This window comes from Hippocampus bargibanti, linkage group LG22 (genome assembly GCF_051943395.1).
Source record: "Hippocampus bargibanti isolate YZ-2025 linkage group LG22, ASM5194339v1, whole genome shotgun sequence".
Classification (NCBI taxonomy): domain Eukaryota; kingdom Metazoa; phylum Chordata; class Actinopteri; order Syngnathiformes; family Syngnathidae; genus Hippocampus; species Hippocampus bargibanti.
In genome coordinates this window covers 1,290,173-1,305,304 of record NC_142755.1, presented here as the reverse complement: position 1 = coordinate 1,305,304, position 15,132 = coordinate 1,290,173, and the positions used below count along the sequence as shown (strand labels likewise).

General features: G+C 38.1%; 1 protein-coding gene and 1 long non-coding RNA gene across 2 annotated transcripts; one reads left to right on the top strand and one right to left on the bottom strand.

Annotated features, from left to right (window-relative positions):
- Positions 1–148: 148 nt before the first annotated feature.
- Positions 149–8,021, bottom strand: adm2a (adrenomedullin 2a). Its single transcript, XM_088988659.1, has 2 exons — positions 7,886–8,021; positions 149–3,560 (listed from the first exon to the last, which is right to left on the bottom strand). The coding sequence occupies exons 1-2, from the start codon at positions 7,963–7,965 to the stop codon at positions 3,176–3,178; spliced, it is 465 nt and encodes a 154-aa protein (XP_088844785.1). The 5' UTR covers positions 7,966–8,021; the 3' UTR covers positions 149–3,175.
- LOC148881525 (uncharacterized) lies at positions 5,808–15,038 on the top strand. Its single transcript, XR_016113659.1, has 5 exons — positions 5,808–7,453; positions 7,859–8,000; positions 9,880–9,981; positions 11,762–11,840; positions 12,968–15,038. It is a non-coding gene; the product is annotated as an uncharacterized LOC148881525 (long non-coding RNA).
- Positions 15,039–15,132: the final 94 nt, after the last annotated feature.

Here is a 15,132-nt window from a genome sequence, read left to right as displayed (position 1 = left end):
CTTTGAAAATGTGTCAAGGTCTAGATTTGTCCTTTTACGAGTGCTTTTGTTGACAAAAACCGCTGTCACTCATTAACTCTTGCAAGCAGTACAATCGTTGCCAACCGTGACGGCAGTCAGCTGACGTATTTCAATGACATTCACCTCATGAAGATTATAGCTCTTTATTTTGCATACCATAGTGGAGAACATGAACATTTTGTACATTTCTACCATGGTGTCAGGTTTTTAAGAATGAATCAAGAACACACACAAAAACTCTTTGGCGACATACACTTCTGAACATATAAATATAACTTAAATACAACCATTTTTTAATTTTAAATAGCTCATCTGATGGCGTCTATTTACACACAGCGTTCACATTTGACCCCAACGTCACTGGGAGTGCACTGACATATTTCAAAATAAAATGTCAAACGTGACACTTACAAAATGGAATTACATTTGCGATAAGAGCGTTCACGACCCAGATGCTTTTTCTTTTTTGTGTTTGCAAAAGAGAGTCCTGTGACAAGCGTTGACAAGGGGGTAAGAGGGGCGGCTACTGGCAGGCGTACACCAGGCGTGACACAGTCGATAACGTCACAAAAGTGACCACAAAAAAAAAAACAAGTCAATTCTATCACAAATATCTGTGACACTTTTCAAATATACTATAAGTGATAACTGGCACACATATACATATACACATACACATACACGAACACGCAGCGTGCAGGAGTTTGCAAAGATTCACCAAAGTATTTCATTTTCATGACAAATCTATCACGAGACATCGCTGAACTCAATCACCCCAGACAAAGTGGCGCGCTTCACCGAAGCAAGCCTTTGAACAGATTAGATTTTAGATCTTGTGAACCGGTCAGTATTACCCTGTGTCCTCGTGGTGCCAAAGACAACCTTGGGAAACAGATTCAGATTAAACAGTTAACACAAAGAGGTATTGGGGCCATATTGAAAAGGGAACAACAAAAAAAAGATTACAGTAAAGTCTCGTTATATTGATATTCAAGGGAGTCCGAAAAAATATCGATATTACCGGGACTATCGATATATCCGACCCAGTTTGCATGTAATTTTCTCCGTGCGTGCATAGAAATAGTATCGATATAACCGGGACTATCGATATATCCGATATCGATATAACGAGACTTTACTGTATTTGGGGGTGGAAAAATGACTGATGATAAACCCTAACGTGGGAATACATGGTTGTAAATCCAGCGTCAAAATTCCTACAACATTAAACGCAACGGTTTGAGATTTTTTTTTAATAACAGTAATCCCTCGTTTTTCGCGGTAAAGTTGTCATTTTTGCATGTCTATAGATAGTAGAAATCCACCTACCAACGAACCCATGATAGTTTAAGATCATACAAAGGAAAAAGCGTTTTTAAAACTTTCCCGTCTTTTTTTTTCAGTGCTTATCTCTCAAAGGTCTACTTTTTCTTTCCTTTTCACTCATAATATGACTCGATGTTCCTTCTCAGCTTTGTCAAGTATTGCCAGGTCATATTGTCAAATATGATATTTTAATTTCTAACGTGCGCGGCAGGCACGTGCGCTGCTGGTATGTGTTTTCCAAATGTCGAGTGTGGAAACAAATCCGTCCCTGCTGTTGCTGCGTATGACTGCAAAGATTAGGTCAGACTTAATAAACTGCCATCAGTAACAAAAGTCCTGACCGGTGGGAAGAATTTGGGAATCACATGCAAGGGACTAACACACTTTGCTTTGTTGGGAATATTACATTGTGAATGCATATTTGTGACTCTGAGGGATTAAGATCGGAGTATATTTGGATTTAAGTCATACATTCATTTGCAAGCATTTTTTTGTTAGCTTTGTTTCAATGAACCAGAGCGCCATGAAAACCAGAATTTTTCAAACAATCTAAATCGACTTTTTAAAATATTTAATTGAATGACCTATTCATTTTTCCCTGTTTCTACACTCTTTCCACTGTCGTCCACTCTCTTCCAATGCTCACTGCCGCCACCCGGTGCACTGGAGTGGCATACCATTCACTGTCATTTCTATTTACGACATACAGTCAATGAAATTCAATTGAGCATCCCGTTCAACGTCAATTACAGTGTACCTAGAGTGCGATCTGCTGTCGTCGGCATCTTTCTTTCCACCATTCGTGCCACTGCGGCCTTTGACCTTTGCATTTCCAGCTGACGAGTAAGCTACTGTACTGCATTAGTAACATTACCGGACCCAACTTAGAAGTTTCTAGACCCCAGTATCAGAATGTCCACTTGTACTTTACTAATTCTATGAGTGAGGCTTTAGCAACAGGAAAAAAAACAACATATATACAGGTAACATCTGACTTACGACCGAGTTACGTTCCGACCAAACGGTCGTAAATTGAAATACATTCAAAATGTTGAATAGAGACTCGTAGGCTAGATGACTGGCAAACTCCCCCCTCTGGTAGCATCACACGCTCGGTTGCTGTGCGAGTGTGTGACATGTTGGCTGGCTTCCTGCTAGCGCGTTGTGGTGCTAGGCGTAAAATTAAAATTGTAAAAATAGGGTCTGGAGGTCGTGGTCGTAAGTATGGGTGGTCGTAAGTCGAGCTGGTCGGATGTGACCTGTGTTACTAAAAAAAAGACTACACGTGTGTACTGACTTACTCAAAGGGCATATTAGGACACAGCTGAATATCGAGGAAATGTATTAAATGCTCAAATGGCTTTTCCCCACCTCGTCTTAGTTTTCATTTTATTACAAGTCTGCATTCTTGGAAAAAAAATGTTCCCTGGATTGACCTGCCACAAGCCAGTCTTGGTCAAGATCAACCGAATACTCTTTGATATGTCTTTAAAATGTCTCCAACTGTGATCCGACGTAACTCTGGCATTGACTGTAACGTCAAGGCCGAATCAAGAATTCATGGGGTGTTTTGATCAGCGAGGCACAGTCCAGAGTTGCAGACAAGCTTTTTTTTTCTGGCATGAACAGGATTAAAACGGTGAAAAAAAGGCAAACATTATCTGGGTGGTGACTCACTCAGATTGTGTGATGCTAAAATGAACAATTAGCTTAAAAAGAGGCACAGCATTGATGCAGGTGGTGTGCACTGTAATACCAGACTAATACGTTACCAGATAAATACCAAATATATGATGGTTTTTTTTTTGGGCGGGGGTGGTCGGATCACTCATCCATAACTATGGGGGCTCCTGGGATTAATAGGCGACGAATCTTCTCTGCCGCTCTGGCCGATAAGCTGGTAAAGACGGTGACTGAGGTTCTGTACTTGGCAGGTTCCCAGTACACATCCCACTCGCATCAACTGGACGTGATGCGGGTAATGGTGGGTGCCCCGGAAGTGGGCGTGGCGGCGGGCCCTCGGCAACGTGGCGGGGACCCCCAAACCATGTGCAGGGCGGGCCCATGCCAGACTGGGCTCGCTTCTTTTCGCCTTAGAGGGCTGTTGGCGTCTGAACGACCATTTCACCGATGGATTGGCGGTGTTGGTTTGGAGTCCCGGAATGGAGGATGGAGAGTCTTCGGAGTCGATGAGCCGGTTGAGTTGGTCCAAGCTGAAGAGAGATGACAAATGAAGGTTAGAATTTGAAAGGCACTTATAAATGAAATGTATTATTATTATTAATAATAATAGCATAAAAACAGAAGGGTTAAACAACCTGAAAAATTCAAATTTTCTTCAATAAAATGTGGACATTTATCAAAGCCAGACCATATTTAATATATTTATTTTTAAATTTTGTTTTTATTCTTTTATTTTGAAACACAATATATTTTCATCTGTTTGGAGATATTTTTCCCCCCCAAAAAAATCTTCACTTTTACATTAAAAAAATCTTTAATATTAAATATGACTGTTTTGTAATACACTATTATATTTAGGATTCATTAAATGTGGGGAAAAAATATGTTAATAGATAGCCAACAGATTTCTTTATAAAAAAAAAATATATATTTTCCAAATATGTTTTTTTTAATTGTAACAATAAAAATCAGGTTTGGTCAGACTGTTTAATAATTTTTTTAGTTTATTGTTTTGCAGAGTGATACGAAATAAATAATAAAATATAAATAATTCTAAGATGACTGATTATGATTTTTTAATAATATTTAAAAAATATAGATTTTTTTTTTTATTTAAAAAATATCGGGGAAAAAACAAGTCTCTCTAAACTGTATGTGTTTACCCTAATGTTTTATAATAATTTTATTTGTGGGACAAAAAACAAGTCTCTCGAAAGTGTATGTGTTATCCCTCATTTTTCTATAATAACTTTATTTGTGAAAAAAAAAAACAAGTACCGTATCTCTAAACTGTGTGTTTTCCCTAAAAAAGTTTTTTTTTCAAAGCCACAAAAATCAAGTCTTTTAGTTCTTTTCCTTCCAAGTCACAAAGTCTTTTTGTAGTCTCCCCCAAACCCAAACCCAAACCCAATTGAGTGGAACTGGGGGAAAAAAAACTAACGCTTTGATGTTATTTTCAGTCCTGTCTTGGCTCCCAATGCTTGTAATGAGTATATTTTTCCCATTCCTTCAAAGTCTTCTAATCAAACCAATTCCAAGAGATTTATTGAAAACGAAGAGGCTTGATTCATACATTTATTATTTTTTTATTTTTATTTTCCGCGAAATATAACATACCGGAGCTCTTACGCTTTTGGCCAATGAGCATCAGGCCCAATTAACCAGTTCCAATGTTCAACAAGATGACTTCCAGTTCAGCAAAACAAGGCCCAACCATCTGTTCGCTGTTTGACAAACATAGTGGAAACCTTTCACTTTTTTTCCTGCCCCCCCCCCCCCCCCCCTCGCCTTCGCACCGCCAACCCCTTGGTTCAATGTTTGTGCAGCGTCGTTGGACCAGTACATCAGGAAGTGTGCCGTTGCCTGGCAGCCAATGGATGATCAGGAATAAAAAAAATAGTGAGGAATGCTTGACCCCCCCATAATGAACAAAACAAGAAAAATCACTATTCTAAGAGAAGGCAAACATGTTTAATCGAATAAAAAGGGTGGAAGGGTACACAATGGAGGACGTGATCACACGATTTACCCAAATGTTGCTATAAAGATAAATAGATGTCTATATACAGGTAACATCCGACTTCCGAGCGAGTTCCATTCTGACCAAACGGTCGTAAGTCAAAATGGCCGTAAGTCGAAATCCATTCAAAATGTTGAACGGAGGCTAAATGACAGGCACACTCCCCCTCTCTGGTGCCATCACACGGTCGATTGCTGTGCGGGTGTGTGACATGCTGGCTGGTTGGCCAAAATTGTCGTGCGCGTTGCCGGCCTGCTAGCGCGTTGCCGGCCTGCTAGCGCGTTGCCGGCCTGCTAGCGCGTTGCCAGCTAGATAGGTAATAGATAGCCAGCTAGACAGCAAATAGATAGCTCGCTAGGTAGCCAGCTAGCTAGTTACAGAATAAGTTCAATTAGCCGTTAAAAAGGAAAAAAACATATCACCTGTTACCTGTGTGTATATATATATATATATATATATATATATATATATATATATATATATATATATATATATATATACAGTAAAGTCTCGTTATATCGATATTCAAGGGAGTCCGAAAAAATATCGATATAACCGGGACTATCGATATATCCGATATCGATATAACGAGACTTTACTGTATATATATATATATATATATATATATATATATATATATATATATATATATATTTTTATATTAGTTAGCATGAGGCTACTTGCTGTGTGTATCGATAGTTGGCCGATTTTACCCCCCCCCCCCCCCACACACACACAATGATCGACTTTTTTTTTGTTCATTCTTGCATAATATCGCAAACTGTAGCTGTACTTAGTCACTTTCTATGTTGAGCGGAAATCAGTTCTTTTTAGCTTTTTGAGGGATTTGGGTCTTAGCCGTTAATCCACATTGGAATTCTACCCACTTTGTTGTTTTTTTTTCCCACCTCGCCTTTAAAGCTGCGTACAGTTTGATACCCCTGCCCAAAAAAAGCCATTCATACATCCCTAAATAATAACATTCATGATTGTCCTTGCCAAAAAGAGACGAAAAGGCACGTGCCGGCTGGGTCGAATTGTGACATACAATTTAAACAAGCCACTGTGTGTCATTCATTTATTTTGTTGCTTGGGTAAATGTTTAGTCAAAGAGTATCCCGTCAGTTCGCAACTGTTGGGAATATATCGCAACAAAAATCCATTAGTTAAGGACTGGCTATGAACTTTGCATTTTCTGGTTTTGATGCGTCAGGATCTTCAACTTCAGGAATTTGACCCGTAAAGCCTGATCTTCCATAATAAAGCCATATTAAACATTAGCGGCTTAAGCTGACGTTTCTCTTGCGTGTTATGTAAAGTGACATTGCTATTTCTCCAATCGCTCCGTCCAAACTCAGGCATGTTTAGCATCTGTAAGCCATCTAAAAAAAATGTAAAAAAATAATAACAATAAATAAATACTAGCCATCTTTTGTCATTATCACTCATCGTTTGAACAGGACGGAATGTCCTTCATGGGATAATGTGTTATCCTGATGCAAGAAAGGCATTTATGAGAGGTGGGGTCAGTGACCGTAATTATACGGGTAGTTATGGCTTTGTAAAAAAAAAAAAAAAAAAAAAAAAAAAAAAAGAGAACCCATCCTCGGTTAATGGAACTATGTTGATGTGGATCATAATTGAGCCTAACCTGTAATGTGTTTCTGTGGGAACCATATGGTGGGAACACTGGTAGTTCTCAGGATTAGTTCCAGCTCCCTCTGGAATAATTGCTACATACAAATAAACATTTAGATCATATTTGGACTATTTAAATACTCCACCAGTCAATTCTTGATTTTTTTGTTTGTTTTTTTGTTTGCAGTGATTATGCAAATGGTGGTTGTACAAGGATAGTTCTCAAACGCGTCTTCTACATGACAGGAACTATTTTAATGCTTTGAATGTCCCCTTTAAAGCAAACAAGTGAAAATGTGTGACTTGACACATTCCAAGCTCACGTTACCATTGACAACGGTCCAATAAAAAAAGAAAAAAATAATATTTTTAAATATAGGATTTCTGTATTTTGTATTGAATATTTTCATTTCAGTGGACTTTTATTGCTTTTAAATGTTAAAAATGGGCCTAGCAAAATTACATGCAATTCCCAAACTTTCCAGTAGACGACAGTCACACACTGACACTGCCTTCCCGCCCATTTGTCACACTAATATTGCAGCATTTTACGGATTGAAAAGCAAATTAAATTTGTCCGCCAAAGACACCCAAATGTTGCTATTAAGATTATTCTCTTTTTAAAGACGACACAGAAGTGTCTCCACCTTATTTTCATAATTCCACAGAGGAAGTCCCGAATTGAGTTTCAAACCAGAACCTGTTGCCAAGTCGGTGCCAATGACACCGGAAGTACCATAATCGTGCTGCGATTTACACTTACAGGTACGTACAGTATCTATGTTAAATCACCCCCCCCGAACTTTTATTAGTCATAAATGTTTCAAATTACATTTTGGAATGAAATTAGTATGACAAAATGTTTGCACCTGTTGAGTTTATTGTGATTCGACCTTGCTGTCACAGTGATTTATCAGGAAGTACCGTACAGTATCTTCTCTACTTCACAAAAAAAACATGATAAAATATTGTTCCTCTTTTATAAGCTCGAGCCACAACATTCACGATGTTTAAAAAAACACACCGAATGAATATGTTGGTACGAATGTTTAGTTTGGCCGTATTTTATAACGCTAAATTCATCATCGGCTCATTAATACACACAATGTGAAGCGGTTACGGCACGTTTCAGCTGTAGGTTTTAAGAATCCTTTTTCCGCCAACGAAAAGCCGCAGAACACCCCAACGTCTTCTTACCTGAAGAGCTCCTCCGCCAACAGCAATTGAAAGCACACCAGGCTGATGCAATAGACCCTAAGCGGGAGAGAGGACCACATCTTTGGGTTCGAGGTTTGCCGCTTCACACGCTCTGGTGAGTCGGCGGAAAAGTCAAGGTACTCTGGCTGACACTACACCGCTTTACTGACGTTTATATCTCCAAAAAGGGGGAAAAAAGTGAGGTGAAGTGCAAAAAAGAAAAAATGGAAGTTGATGACTGGTTGAATTGTCCAGGCTTGGTAAGGAAAAGTGCAAATATTTGAGGGGGAGGAAAAAAAGATGATTAGTCAAGGGGGGAAAAGTGCATTGAACTTCCAATAGGACAGAGGTCATGTTCCCAAATCCCATTCGAGGTCTTACCTTCTCTGAGATGCACCTTAGATGCTGCTGCTGTTGAATTCCAGTGGTGAAGATCAAGTTCTCTGAGCGCCTTTGGGTGACATTGCAGGTTTAAAAAGGGAGTGGGTGGAGTTGAACATTAGGGGCGTGCGTACACAGTGGGTGGGGAGCTGTGGGTATCTGAGCACCTGCTCAAAATAAACATTTCCATATTTTTATTGAATTAGTCATCCAAATAGGCACCATGCTCACGATGGTACCCTATAAAATCCCACACTCTAGAAAAAAAGAGCACTTAGAGCATCCGTGCAGGGAACAGCACGGATACTGCGCAGAACCCTCAAGCTTCCTGGCCTCTGGTAGAGGACCCGAGCTGAAATGGGGACAGACACCACCCATGGTGGGTGAGACGAGGATTTTTATATATATATATATATATATATATATATATATATATAAAATAACACAATTTATTTTAGTTCTAATATGTAAAACTGAAGTTTGCTAGATGGGTTAAAAATAAAATAAAATGAAAAAAAAAATGACAATACAATAAAATACAGTACAATAAAATACAGTCCAATACAATACAATGCAATAGAATAAAATAAGAACATACAATAAAATAAAATATAATAAAATACAGTACAATGCAATAAAATAAAATGCAACAAAATTAAATACAATAAAATAAAATACAGTATAGTACAATACAATAAAATAGAATACAGTAAAATAAGAAAAGAATACAGTAAAATAAGAAAATACAATACAATACGAAAATACAATTCGATACAATAAAATGCAAATGTTGCTGTAATATTCTCACATTTTTCGGGGTGTAATATTATCAAACTGCTCCGCCTCCCCAAAAAGCAACACATAGTTTACCGGGTTTCAAAAGAAATGTTTCTTCTTTATTTCAAGCTGCTACACCAACCCCAAAAATTCTCTTCTGCCCCCTAGAGGAGATACGCCACACGCTCATTCAATTTCCCTCCGTCGCAAAACTCATTGCAGCTCTGCTTACCCTTTTAGGTGTTTTCATTCAAACAGCAAGCCTTCATTCGCTGTGCTTGTTTTTAAACATACAATACGCAACTATACTACGCAACGCTTTTGCTGATCGATTGAACCGATTGCTTGATTCGTTTGCCCCGACATGGAATGGGGTCATTATTTTTAGACCTCTAACCCCATTTATGTAAGAGCACCCCCGGCATGGGTGAGTCGCGGCGCGATCACAGAGAACTTCCCGCCTATGGTTTGATCGTTCAGTCGTGCGGCGGTTCAACTTTTTTTTTTTTGGTGTTTGTGTGTATCCGGCGGTAATTAGTGCACATTAGAAGAAGCGGGAGACTTCTATGGAGCCGACGCACAAAAGGTTCTGATAGCGCCGCCTTTAGCCTTGCCATGTTTAAACCAATGTGGAGGCAGATCAAAGCGGGATGTTTATTATTGGGTTTTGTTTTGGACTGTGTCATGCTCAGGCAAGCTTTTTAAACATTGCGTAAATATGACACAAAGTAACGTCGTCTCTTCAAAGACTCCCACACCCACTATTTGTTTATTTGCATTTCATATATGTTACTTTCTCCATGTATTTTTTTCTCCAAGGGATTCTTTCTCTGCAGGTTCTGAACTCGTGTTTCGATGGCATTGTGATCCGGAAAACAGAAAAATAACGCCGCTGTTTGCCAACTTCCCATGGCTGCGACTTCATTCGACTGGAAACGGTGAGAGTGATTCAACAACACTAATGAGACGGATGAAGGAAACAAGAGCAAAATATATTTGGAGAGCAAAAATAAACAAATGAAAACCTACCAAAAAAATGAAACAGAAAAATTATTTTCCCTTTATTATTGTTATAGAGAGACATCCGACTTGCGACCAGCCGTACTTACAACCACGACCTCCAGACCCAATTTAAAAAAAAAAATAATTCTACCTCTAGCATCGCAACACGCTAGCAGCCCAGCAACAATTTTGGCCAGCCAGCCAGCATCTCACTCGCACAGCAATCGACCATGTGATGGCACCAGATGAGGGGAATTTGCGAATCATTTAGCCTCCGAGTCCCTATTCAACATTTTGAATGGAATTCAACTTACGACCATTTTGACTTACGACCGTTTTGTCCTAAACGGAACTCGGTCGTAAGTCGGATATTACCTATACTTTTGCTTGGTTGCTAGAATTTTTTTGCAGCTTTAAAACATGAAAGGACTCCACCACTATTTTGTGGTGTCTCAAATGTCGATGTTGGTAAATATCATCATCAGCTGCCTCCTGGAATCAGTCAAGAGTGCTATTATGCAATATTTGCACAATACCATTATTATTTTTTGGTTCAATTGGAATCAATGTCGTAATGTGGTGGAGGGATTTTCCAAGTGAGATAAATAGCCGCTTCGAGTATCTCTGGTAGAAAAATACAAACTGATGATCGTAAGTGGCTAGGCCGAAGGGGGCGGGGGGGGGGGGTTGTGTATACAAACGTGCAACACCCGCGGCTTCAAGTGGGAATTTTTTCCGTCTTTTTTTTTTTTTTTTTTTTTTTTTAGGAAAGTGCCTAGTGCAAAGACTGTAAACAAAAGCCTGTCCTGTGAGCATGCTTCCCTCCTCACACCACCTGCAGCCACTGACACGTTTACTACTGTTTGCATGCAAGATGGCCGCCGTTGTCATTTTCCGCTGGCGGCCTCATAAATATCACATTCCTTTTGCATTCCGCGGCGAACATTTGCAAGGGATGCGAAATGGGCAATACTGATGAGCATCAACCCTTAAAATGGGATTGTTTTGAAAAAAAAAAAATACATTGAAGAACTACTTTTTTCGGGAGTTGTACTTTGTCTCCCTCTAGTGGTGAACAAAAGAAAGAGTTTAGTTTTCTCTAGCTTTTCAATTCCTTATTTTTGCAGGAATAGGAACTGTTTGTTTTTAGTTGCTAATTATCATGCTAACCTTTATTTATTTTTATATGCAGTGCATTTTAACTGCTTAGTATAAATAGTTATTTTATTTTCCTGTAATTTAACACTGCGTAGGTTTTCAAACTACATAGCATGTTGTAGTGACTAAAAACAGCTATATTGTGATAAATAAAATCGATTTATCATTTTTAATGAACTAAGCTAAAATATATACATTTTTTTAATATTGCGGGTACTAATGTAAATGATTCAAAAGTGGTTGAATTAAGTTATTATGCATATACATTGAAAAAAACACAAATGCAACATGCACTTAAAAAATCATTTTATTCAAATTATAATAAAAAGAATAAGTAAATAATTGAAAAAATATGACGATGATTGAACTTTGAGCACAAAAATCTGCCACTGGTTCATCAATTGTGTGTTAAATTAAAAATTGCTGCCCCCTAGTGAATCTCTTTCCAACTTCCAAATAAACTGACCCCTACAATCTCAAACAAAAAAACACATCCCATAATCTTGTCATTGAATTGAAATCAGTTATACGAAGTCATGACTATTTTTTTTTCTGCAGTGATGCAACTAATCGACACTGATGATGTAACAGTACACCCACTTGCCTTTGATGTAGGCGACGTGCAACTTAAATTAAGGTCAGTTAAATTTCTTAAAACACTTTCCTAACTCATTACGACAAATCTTCTCGGTAAAATACATTCAAATATTTTTAAATATTACCTACCATATATATCATGCCAATGTACGGATGTTCAAGTTAAATACAACTGAACTGCACAAGAGCGGTGATTCCGTCGCTTACCACAAGAGGGAGCCGACGTGTTTAGAGATAATAATAATAATGATGCATTTCATTTCTAAGCGGTTTTCAAAACTTTCAAGGTCACTTTACAGTCATAGGATAAGTTTTTCTCTGAGTGAGCAGCGGCAGTCACACGTGGCAGCCTTCACTCAACCCAGGAGTAACTCAAATAGATAGAAAGCTAGCTAGCCAGCTAATAGATAGCTATTAGATAGCTACCCAGATAGCTAATAGCTCGTAGACAGCTAGTAGATAAGCTAATAGATAGCCATTAGATAGCGATCATGTTATTATGTAAATAATCCTCTTCAATTACGTCAAACTCAAATTTGTTATTTTATTTTTATTTATTTTTATTTTTATATACATTGTTGACATAGATAAGTAGACGAAGATATATTATTTCTAGTTGGCTAGCTATGTAGTAGCTATATATCTAGTTAGCTGTGTAGCTACCTAGCTATGTAGCTGGCTAGCTGTGTATCTTTCTAGTTGACTGGCTAGCTATCTAGCTAGCTATCCATTGGCTATCTATTAGATAGCTAGCCAATTTTCTATCTATTTGAGTTACTTTCGGGTCGAATGAACGCTGGCGCGTGTGGCTGCCGCTGCTCACCCACAGAAAAACTTATCCTGTGACCTTGAGAGCTTTGAAAGGTGTTTATAAATGAAATGTATTATTATTATTATTAATATTATTAGTATCTATATTTATATATTTTTGAGCATTTTAGCATCCCCTTGGGACATGTTAGTTACTTTAAGATTCATATTTCAGCAACAGCGCTATCTTTCCCAGGATGTTTTGGATATAAACACACATTGTGACATTTCAAGATGAGCTTACGAGTTTACTATCCACGCAACGACGACATGTGGCGGCGCTCTCGTTTTAACACAAAGCAGCTTTGTGCATTGGACAATCACAAGGCGTTCAAGTGTGACTTTTGGTTCCCGCAGCACATTTCACCTGGTTTGACAACGTGATGAGCGGTGTACCAGACACCCCCAAAACCACATCCCGTCCATTTGTTAGCGTGCAGGAAGTCACGAGTGTGTTGCATCCTGCAGAGAAGTTCACAGTGTCCACGTTTGAGCGACGCTTGGAAATAAAATTAGACCCCCGCAGACACCTTTAGGGGATTATTCCAGGTTCAGTATCCTTTAGAGTTCAGCAACAATATGCCTGGGTCATTTTGACCCGAGGCGTGTTTAATGTTTCAAAAAGTGTCATAGATTAAAAAAAAACAACAACAAAAAAAACTAAATGACTTCATTCTAAACTCCACAACTGAGAGTTTGAATTGATATGTTCTGAATTTATTTTTTAGCACTTGTTTATACATTTCACAAACATTTTTTTTTTTTTTAACGGGTTTTCTTTACATTATTAATGCGGGAATTCACGTGCTATTTGATACTGAATATTTTGCCTCCTTGGGTCTCTATTTTTTTTTATGAATATTTAACATCAAGCGATTATTATTATTATTATTGTTATTATTATTACTATTATTATTATGGTGATGGCGATGGTGAAGATGAAGATGTGATGCTAATTATTATTGTTATTATGTTGATGATGATGAAGATGGTGATGATGCTAATTATTATTATTATCATTATTATTATGCCAATGATGATGGTGAAGGGAAAGATGGTGATGGCGATAATTATTCATTATAATTATTGTTATTATTATCTTGTTGATGATGATGAAGATGGTGATGATGTGTTTTTATTATTATTAATATTATTATTATTATTATTATTATTTTGGTGATGATGATGGTGATGGTGTTAATAATTATTGTTATTCTTCTTATTGTTATTATTGTTTATTATGTTGATGATGATGGGAATGGTGATGATGAAAATTATTGTAATTGTTATTATTATGTTGCTAATGGTGATGACGATAATTATTATTGTTATGATGATGATGATTATTCGCTGTTGTTATTGGTATAAGTATATATGAATGAGAGAAAGATCTCTGTTGTCCGTCACTATCGTCTTTGTCACCATTTTACTGTCATGCGGCTCAAGGTGAGATAAAGTGCAAACTTGACCTCCCTTGAAAGTAAAAAGAGGCGCCACTATCTCCGGATAAAACCATTTTGACAGTATTTCGTCAAGTGTCAATCAAGCAGCTTGTTTAAGAAAATGTTGCGAAGAGCATGAAGAAAACAAGAAAACAAAATACAATATGCACCCTGTCGTGCTCGAGCCTGTTTTTAACAAGCGCTCGATAAGGACTTTGGGTCACAGGTGATAACACAGGAAGTGTTGGAATCCTCTTGACAACTGAGGACACGCCGCCCGGATGTGGACCTTCAGGCCTTCCTCTCTTTCCATTGACACCTTATCCGTTCATGTACAACGCCATGACATCATCCGGTCATCCGTTGCATAATCAAAGTTCTTCATAGTTCACACTTTGGACAAAAGATAAGCGGCGTTGCAGTGAATAAAAGGCTTTGGCGCCATCCTGCGGTATCTTGGTGCGAAAAAACTGTGTGAATTGAGGAGCTTCATCTAGACCAAAAGTCATGTTGTGCCGCCGTCTTGTAGCATAGGGAGGTGAATTTAAATCTTCTTAGGATGTCGACAATTCTTACTTACTGTCTTTGTGGGGGATCATACTTGTGCCCACTCGCCATTGGTCCAATTAATGGGCGTGGTCACTGATTCCTAGCTAGTTTCAGCAACACAAAATAATAATTACATTTCATTTTAAGCGCCTTTCAAAGCTCTCAAGGACACTTTACAGTCACAGACAAGCATAGGTACAATAAATAAAATACAATCGCAAATAGAATACAATAAATAAAATACAGTTATAAATAGAAACGAAAAACAGCTACACAGAAAATGCGATTTTAAAGAGGTGGCTTTTGAGATGGGATTTGAAGGTGGGAAGAGAATCGATGTGACAAATGTTGGGAGGAAGTGAGTGCCAAAGTTTGGGGGCAGAGTTATGGTTTCCTTTAGCAAGCATCATGACATTTTATTTGCTTTTACGGGCCGAGCAAAATGATACGGTGGGCGAGATTTGGCCCCCGGGCCTTGACTTTCACACCGGAGCTGTAATAGAAAGACTGCACTCATTTTGAGCAAGCATT